Below are 8,138 nucleotides of genomic sequence, written 5' to 3'. Positions count from 1 at the left end.
TCCCAGAGATGTACAGTGAAAGGATGAAAGGCAACAGCATGAGTTTTACTGAAGGAAATTCAGGCTTGATGTAAAATAAAAGCTCTTCACAAGGAGAATGGTCAAAAACTAGCATGGGCCCGAGGTGATGGGATCTCCAGCCTCGGAGCTCTTCCAGCCTTCTCTAGACAAGGACTTCAGCAGCCTGATTCACCTTTGAAACTGCCCTTGCTCTGAGCAGGGCATTGGGCCAGACCCCTTCAGAGGTCCCTTCTAACCTCAGTAATTCTTTGGTTATTCCAGGCGAGGACCAACAGTGTTGCCCAAAGCTGTGCCGGGCCCTTCCACACCCTGCCATGCCCCATGCAACCAGCAGCTTTGAGGAGCCAAGCCCGGGCACCCCTCGGCATCTGGGGCAGCAGGGCTGGATGGGCACTCACAGTAGGCTCTCTCCACGAACACGCCAGCAGTGATGGCGGAGAAGAGGACCACACAGACAATGTGGCGCCGGTAATTCTCAACGAAGCGCTTGAACTCCTGGATCTTCTGCTGAACTTTGTTCCGCTCGTACTTCTTCCGTTGAGCTTCGGTGTACAAATGCAGCTGGTACTGATTCACCCTGTCAAATTCAGGAGGGCTGGTGTCATTCTGAGGTTTAACCTGCAAGGTATGGCTCAGGGCCATGCTGCCCAGATGTGGGTCTTCCTCGCCGTACAGCACTGTGACCACCTCTGCGCACCGGTGATGGCGGTGGCCTACAGAGCACAGTGCCAGCAATTGGTCACAGGTCATCCTGCAGTCTACACACTTTTGAAAGCTGGTAACAAATGTGCAGATAGTGACTCATAAACAAAATAATAGATAAGAACTGTAAAAGATAATTTTCGTAGTAATATTCAACCCTCCAAACCAGTCCTGGGGTAGGGGGAGGCCCTTGGAGCTATTAAGGCAAATCAGGATATTCTGGCTGTGAATAACAAGTGCTTAACTTCTTACTTGTAAAAATATTTGCTACTGCCACAGCAGTGAGGACTGGGGTCTCTCCCCGCAGCTCTTGCAGGCAGCCCACGGGTGAACCGGCAGCATCCCAAGGGGCAGAGGAGCACAGGGAGGACCTGCCAGGCAAATGGGCTAAAACCCACTATCCCAGGCTCTGGAGTTGGCTACTTCTTTCTTTTTTTTTTTTTAATAGAGGCACATCAACCAGACCCAGCTACGGCACCATCCCCACCAAGACGGGGCTGTTCCCATTGCTCCTCAGCGCGATGGTCTCGCGTCCCTTCCCTGCGCTGCACCAGAGGAGCACAGGGAGGACCTGCCAGGCAAATGGGCTAAAACCCACTATCCCAGGCTCTGGAGTTGGCTACTTCTTTCTTTTTTTTTTTTTAATAGAGGCACATCAACCAGACCCAGCTACGGCACCATCCCCACCAAGACGGGGCTGTTCCCATTGCTCCTCAGCGCGATGGTCTCGCGTCCCTTCCCTGCGCTGCACCACCGCCACGGGGGTGCCGGCTCCCTGGCGGCAAGTGCCGCTTGACTGACTACCCAGTCTGACACAGAGACAGGAGAAACAGCGAATAGGCTGAACCTGAGCCCGAGGAGCGTGCCCGGCAGGGAGAGGGCATACTCACTTTCTGCCCAGTCTCTTCCTCAGTTCTTGTCCTTCTCGCTCCATGTAGTGGCTCACGGTGTCCAGTTTTGTGTCTCTCTCCTCCTCTGAGATGGTTCTGTTGGGAATAGAGCTATGTCTAAGCCCAAAGCTGTATTTGCAGGAAGGGCTTGCCAAAATCGTCCCCATTTCCCCACTTTCCATCTCAGGCTCGGCTGAGAAGGTGTCCAGCTCTTTCCTGCAAGCCTGCTTGCATTAACTTTAACTGCATAGTGCAGCGGCTGGATTAACTCAGAATAACTCTTCTCTCTGAAAAGCAAGGTAGGACTCCCATCCCCACGTAGGGGATGCAACGGGGGCTCTGCAGGAGGCAGTTCCTCCCCTCTGCCCACCTGGGCACCAGGGGAGGGCAGCAGCCCCACCGCAGCACCTGGCTTGCTCATGGGCATGTCCCAGCGTGGTCATCCCCTTTCCCCAGCTTCACTGGGGATGCCAGTTTCACTGGGCATGTGAACACCCAGTGGGAGCATTTGTTGGAGGGGCTGAGGTGAAGGACAGACATGCCTCAGGGCAGAAAGAGAAGAAGAAATAGCAGCAGCAGCAAGACTAAGGAGGAGATCTTTCTTACCCTTTCGGCTCTTCCTTTTTTATGAAGGAGACACGGTTGTGCAGGTTTTGCTTGAGCACCTCGGGGACACCTTTGAAGAGCCAAAAGGACAAGTGGCCGTTCAGAGCACGTGAGATGCAGTGGACAAGGTTTAGGCATCTCCCCTGGGCAGGGGTGGGGTAGGAAGAGGCTCTGAGCTGATCCAAACATGTCACACACGGAGCAACAAGCTGATGCCCCGTTACTGTCCCATGGGGACTTGGGTTGGAGAGATTTGGGAGATGGGACAAGATTTGGGAGCTATGCATTGGGTGCTGCCTATTGCCTCCAGCCCTGCAGGGCCTGAGGTGACCCAGTGCTCCTGCCCACTGACCTTTGATGCAGAGCTGGGTGAGACGAAGCTCACTGTCGTGGTCCCGCAGCATGTAGTGGAAATCCTCCCATGTCAGCTCATCCCTGTCCTGAAACCCTGAGGCCCGAAACATGGACTCAGTCACCTGCTCTGCCTGGTCTCTTGACAGGCAGTTGTTGGAGATCTCAATGAAGGACCTGGAGCAAGGATGGGAGACGGGAACTTCAGAGGACCACAGCTTGAGTCCTTCAAATAACACAGGGCAAAGCCCCAGGCCAGTTTCACAGGAGAAGTGAGCTCTTGGTTGTGAGTATTGAGCCCATGGGCTCTCATGTAGCACTCTTGGGAGTGAAGCACAGAAAATCAGAGCTACTTTTGAAGACCTCTATGTTTACAGACATTGTGAAAACAGCTAGTGAGATGAGGAGAAGTACCTAAGCATCCTCAGAAACTCTTCCTTGGAGAGGAACCCATTCTCGTCAATGTCATACATCCTGAACATCACCTTGGACTTCTCCTCTGGGGACCCTGGTGGGGAGGGAGAGACACAAAGCAAGAACAAGTTCCTATTTTCACCAGCCAAAGTGCTTTCAAACATTGTCCTTGAGAGTCTTGGACCTGCAACAGTGAAGTCTCACCCAACTCTGAAAAGATTGGAAGCACACTGCTGACTGCAGCTTGAATAGCGACTGAAAGTGAATAGTGTGCCACCCTTCTGCTTGATTTTCTCAAGGTTAAAAATCAGGTAGATACATGTTCTTTCTTGTGCATTATTTTGCAAACTCAAAATGTGCTTTTGCACAGCAATGATTTTTTCTGGGATCTGCTTTTATTGAATCTGGCATTCACCACCTCCATCTATGAATCTGCCTTTCCCGTGGTCATTTAGGGAGGATCGGATATGATATCGGATAGAGTTGCTATCATCTGTCAAGGAGAGGATGTGTGGTCTGTTCAGGAGACCAGGCACACTTGTGTATGGTGGCGACAGATAAATCACGGCTCTGAGATAGCTCCCCTCATGGACGGTCTTACAGAAAACATAATTAGATTGTCACTGCCCCATCACTCAAGTTGAAGCTGTCCTAAGTGAAGGGAATTTTAAACTGTAGAAGTGTCTACAGATTGATCTGCTGGATGGTTCTTGTCCTTTGCTCTGCTGGAGGCATTGCCAGAGCCTAGAAACAGGATTGAGGGCAACGGATGAAGACCAGCTCCAGCTCCCACCTTTCATGAAGACCACCAAGATGTCCAGGAACTCCCGGAAGGAGATGTAGCCGTTGCCATCTTTGTCGGCCAGGGAGAACATGGAGTCCACAAACATAGAGTGGGCTTTGAGTCCCAGGGCCTCGGCAAACTCAGCCCTGCTCAGCTCACATGTCAGAGACTCCTTTGCCTTCTGTGAAGATTCAAAGTTGAGCTCTCCAGCATCGGACTTGTCGATTTCCAGCACCTGCAGTTTGTGTCCCACAAAAGAGATCCCATGAGCACTGGCAGAGCAGTAGGCTCGCGTTCAATTGCCTGACCTATTGCACAAAGACTGATGGCTGCCCTGGCACAAAACTCGTGGCAGATACCACGGGGAAGTCCCATGTTTCTCCTACACAACGTGACTTTCATGTCAAACACCACTGACCATTACGTAGACCTCAGTTACATCATCCAAAAGTCTTTTTACAACTTTAGGTACTTATTACCACCACAGCAGAAGTCCCTTTGTTTTCTGCAAGGGAGAATGTCCCTCGGTCCTGAAGGTATTGGCAGCTTCCTTGTGCATGGCTTACCAGCTCTTACAGAAAGCAACAGCAGCAACATTCATTGCTTAATCAATATATAAATACCTTCCTCCATGCATCAGAGCCTGCCACACCTTTACATACCTGGGCAAACAGGTGTCTGAAGAAAGTCTCCAGAATTTGTTTTCTCTGCTCCTGGGTGACTGCACGTTTCAACAGGTTCTGCTCCTTCATCTCAGACATTTGCAGATCAAGGCCACTGTCCTCCAAGTAGCCTCGTAGCTTCCCAATGAAGTTGCTCCTCTCCGCCTGCTCGCTGAAAAGCAGCACCTGCAAAAGACCCACCGAATGGCTGAGAGCACAGTGGTCACTCCATGGTATGAGCTGCACCTGGTGGTTCTCAGGAGGCCACAACTACCCTTCAGGGAGCTACACTGCTCCCAGTGCCCAGGGACTGAGTGGTGCAGGGTGTACGTGACCAGTGGCAGAGCATGGTTAGAGGGTCCAGGACACCAGGCATCATGATACTCACCAGGTCGTACTCCTTGGGACTCTTCAGGAGCAGAGCTTTGTTCCCTTTGTTGCTGGAGAGGATCACCTCCACCCTTTGCTGGGCTTTCAAGCTGATGCTCCGGAGCATAGACCCTCTCCCATCTAGCACTTTGAGCACTTTGTCAGCTTGGAGCTGAATGTAGATGGGAGAGCACTCTGTCTTGGGACCGTGCCACTCCATGGCTGATGGGAGAGAGCGCAGGACTCAGCTGGAAAGGCATACCTGCGCTCCTATTCACCCAGCACCTCCTTCACCCAAGGTGCAGCTTGGAGGTGATTGCATGACCAGACACATGCTAAAGGAAGAATGATGATCTCCCCACCACAGAGCTCAAGTGCAAGGACACAGGAGGAGTAGAGATCATGGAGCGGTGAAGCAATATTTTTTCCAGTGTCCAGAGCAAGGAGATACAGTCCTTGTCCTGGAGCTACTGGTGCAATTGCTCTACATACATTTCCTTCAGGTAAGGTGTGATCTGGAGAGGGTTGGAATTAGAGGGTCATAGGATGACTTAGGCTGGAAGGGACTCAGGTTGGAAGGCTCCCTCAGCCAACCAGCTGCCCAAAGTGGGACCAGCTGCCAGGGTCAGGCCAGTCTGCTCAAGGCTTTATCTGGTCAGGTCTTGGATAGGATGGAGACTGCACAACCTCTCTGGGCTACCTGCTCCACTGCTTGACTATCCTCCTGGAATAGTCTGGGAAACTGGGAAAACAGTTTCTCCTTACATCCAGTCTGGATATAAGCTCCAAGCCCGGCCCTGCCTCGGTATGTGCCCTGACTTTGGCAGCATCACCAGATGCCGTCACGGGACCGACAGTGTGACCTCACCGTGTATCGCGTCACCGGACACCTCCCTGCGCACACTGGAGCCCTGCTTCCTCTGCAGCTTCTTGAAATCTCTCTTCCGGAGAACGGCAACGATCCAGGCAATGAACAGAGTCACTGGGGACATGTGGGAGAAGAGTCATGAGACGTCACAGAGCTCCTTCCCACTTTGGCAGCATCACTTGTGCGACTGGGGCAGACGGGGGTTTGTTTCTTCCCCGTCACCCCCGGTCCAACGCTGCATGGATTTATTTAATGCAGGGCTGCTCTGTGAAAGCATTGCTCCCTCCTGGTGCCCAAGGACCCTGGCCACTCAGGGACCTCAGGAGTGACCAAGACTCAGCAGCTCCTGCTTGGTCCATGGGCGCTCAGCCCCTTTCTGCAGTGGAAGAGGACATGGGTAAAGAAACGGAGTGGCAAACCTAAAGGCAGACAGCAGAAGACAATGATGATGATCCCAAAGCCTGCACCGCTGCCTTCAAAGTAGTCCAGCATCATCATGGGCGTGCAGTTGGCCAGGTCTTGAGCTGTCAGCTGCTGGGGCTGGGGGCACGGATCCCCTGCATGGCGGGAGACAGGCTGTGAGTGTCATGGACCTTTTACCCACCTCCATTGTCCCCAGAAACCTCTGTAGGAAGATGCTGGTGGGGTTCATTGCCGAGTGACCCAGGGAGCACTGCAAGACAGGGGTGCTCGAGTTGAACTCCAGATCTTAGGGGACAGCCCCTGGTTTTGGGTTGAACCTTTGCCTGCCACAGCAAGCCAAGCGCAGACCTGGACTCGCGCGCTGTGGGAGTTCAGCACCGTCGCCTCGCCTGATGGGGTGGGCTGAGCAAGAGGCACCCGGGGGCCACGGCAGATCATGGCTCAAGAGCCTCTGCTCGTCCAGACGCTGCAAATCCAGGGAGTCCTCCTGGTGCAACTGCACGGAGCGTTCGCCAAGGGAGCAAAACACCTTGCGAGGGCTGGACCGTGTGCCAAATAGAATTCTTTCGGTAAATGGGAAGGGTGTGGCAAAATCCCAGGAAGAAAAGGCGTACCGCTGTGTTTGGCCACACCTCGCCCTGAGCCTTTTGGGTCTGGGTGGGGGGAGAAGAGCTTGTTTCAAGGACGGCACAGGAGGGCACCAGGGCGAGGGGTGCATGTTGGCATGGAACTAGGCTGCTCCTAGTTCCCAAAAGGTTCTGGGACGCAAGCCCTGAGCTCTCCCCAGGCTGAAACCCGGCCGGCGCAGCTCGTGCTGCTGTTGCAACCACAGCAGCAGGAAAGCCTGGCCAGCCCTTGCAGCGGCCCTGGTTAACCAGCAGCCTTGTCAGCAGAGCAGCCAGGCAGTAACGGGTGTTGCAGTACAGCACCCCGAGCCCGTTGAGGGGTTGATGCAGTTAAAAGCAAAAGTAGGCAACGTTACGGTTATGGCACGCAAAGCTTAACTCATCTGCAAACTTCATGTTTTGGGTCAGTCATGGGTTTAACCTGCAGACCAGTGCGTGCTGGCATGCAGAAGGAGCCGGAGGACACGCCAGTGAGGAGCGTGACATGGCGCGGGGGAGACAGAGGCCGAGTTTTAACCCCAGCACCGACCTTCCAGGGCATCAGTTGCAGTTTTGTGCCCGGAGATCCTTCGCGGACTCGTGCAAGGCACGTGCCTGGACTTCGGCCCATGTCCAGCGCCGGCGCCGCTCGCCTGGCCTTACAAGCAACCCTTGCATTTTGCACGCTTTTTGCTGGCTTGAGAAACTGCCAGCCTGATGCTTCCCCTCCGTCACCGAGTCGCCGGCTGCATCACCGGGACGGGTCTGCTTCCCTCCCCAACGCGCCGGGGCCGTTGCGCGAAGCGCTCACCCTCGCTCCAGGCGAACACATGGGGCTGGAGGTCTGTGGGGTCTGCGTGGGTGACGGCAGCCAGGACGTCGTGGAAGGTGGTCTCACGGATCTCCCTGGCTTCCTCCGCTGTGAACAGCCTGGGCAAAAAGACGTGGGGCCAAAGCGGTGGCCCTGGGGGTCACCGTCTGGCTCCTTACAATTTTCGGAACCGAGGAAGCTGGAGGGTGGTTTTTCCTCCAGCCACGGTGGTTATATCTTGCTGGGGCTGGCAAAGCGGTGGGCAGCCCACGCTCTGTGCCGGGTGGGGAAGAGGCATTTACCCGTTCTTGGTGTTTTCGAACCAAAATCTGTCGCCATCACGCAGGCGCACAAACTGGTCCAGGATGATGGCACTGAAGAGGGAACTGTCAGCCTCCAGCATGCCTCCGGGCAACATCTCCAGCCCAGCCGTGTTGTTGGCGTACAGAGCAGCAACCTTCTCCAGGACCTGGCCAGAAACCCCCACCGCACACGCGTGAGCAGAGGGCATCCTGCCAGCGCCTCGGGAAGTCTCGGCGAGCCTCAGGAGGAGCGAGGAACATGCATTTCCCAGGCGTCACCCATCTGTGGGCTAGGCGGGCGCTCGGCCCCACGCAGCCTTGCGCTCACGG

The 8,138-nt window shown here is 54.5% G+C and overlaps 1 protein-coding gene across 1 annotated transcript in view; it reads right to left on the bottom strand.

Moving 5' to 3' along the window:
* Positions 1 to 8,138, bottom strand: part of LOC104623027 (dual oxidase 2-like) — a gene marked incomplete at its 5' end in the record, with an annotated part of 13,235 nt that overhangs the window by 3,580 nt on the left and 1,517 nt on the right. The window contains 12 exons of the mRNA XM_010289972.1: positions 420 to 598; positions 1,614 to 1,709; positions 2,220 to 2,289; positions 2,572 to 2,747; positions 2,985 to 3,078; positions 3,778 to 4,003; positions 4,431 to 4,616; positions 4,819 to 5,021; positions 5,668 to 5,781; positions 6,087 to 6,224; positions 7,507 to 7,625; positions 7,809 to 7,975. Of these exons, the coding sequence (XP_010288274.1) occupies positions 420 to 598; positions 1,614 to 1,709; positions 2,220 to 2,289; positions 2,572 to 2,747; positions 2,985 to 3,078; positions 3,778 to 4,003; positions 4,431 to 4,616; positions 4,819 to 5,021; positions 5,668 to 5,781; positions 6,087 to 6,224; positions 7,507 to 7,625; positions 7,809 to 7,975 (1,768 nt within the window). The remainder of the gene's footprint in view (positions 1 to 419; positions 599 to 1,613; positions 1,710 to 2,219; positions 2,290 to 2,571; positions 2,748 to 2,984; positions 3,079 to 3,777; positions 4,004 to 4,430; positions 4,617 to 4,818; positions 5,022 to 5,667; positions 5,782 to 6,086; positions 6,225 to 7,506; positions 7,626 to 7,808; positions 7,976 to 8,138) is intronic.

The sequence above is a fragment of the Phaethon lepturus genome, unplaced genomic scaffold (assembly GCF_000687285.1).
Source record: "Phaethon lepturus isolate BGI_N335 unplaced genomic scaffold, ASM68728v1 scaffold17026, whole genome shotgun sequence".
In the NCBI taxonomy this organism is placed as follows: Eukaryota; Metazoa; Chordata; class Aves; order Phaethontiformes; family Phaethontidae; genus Phaethon; species Phaethon lepturus.
This window is presented reverse-complemented; position numbering and strand designations above follow the sequence as displayed.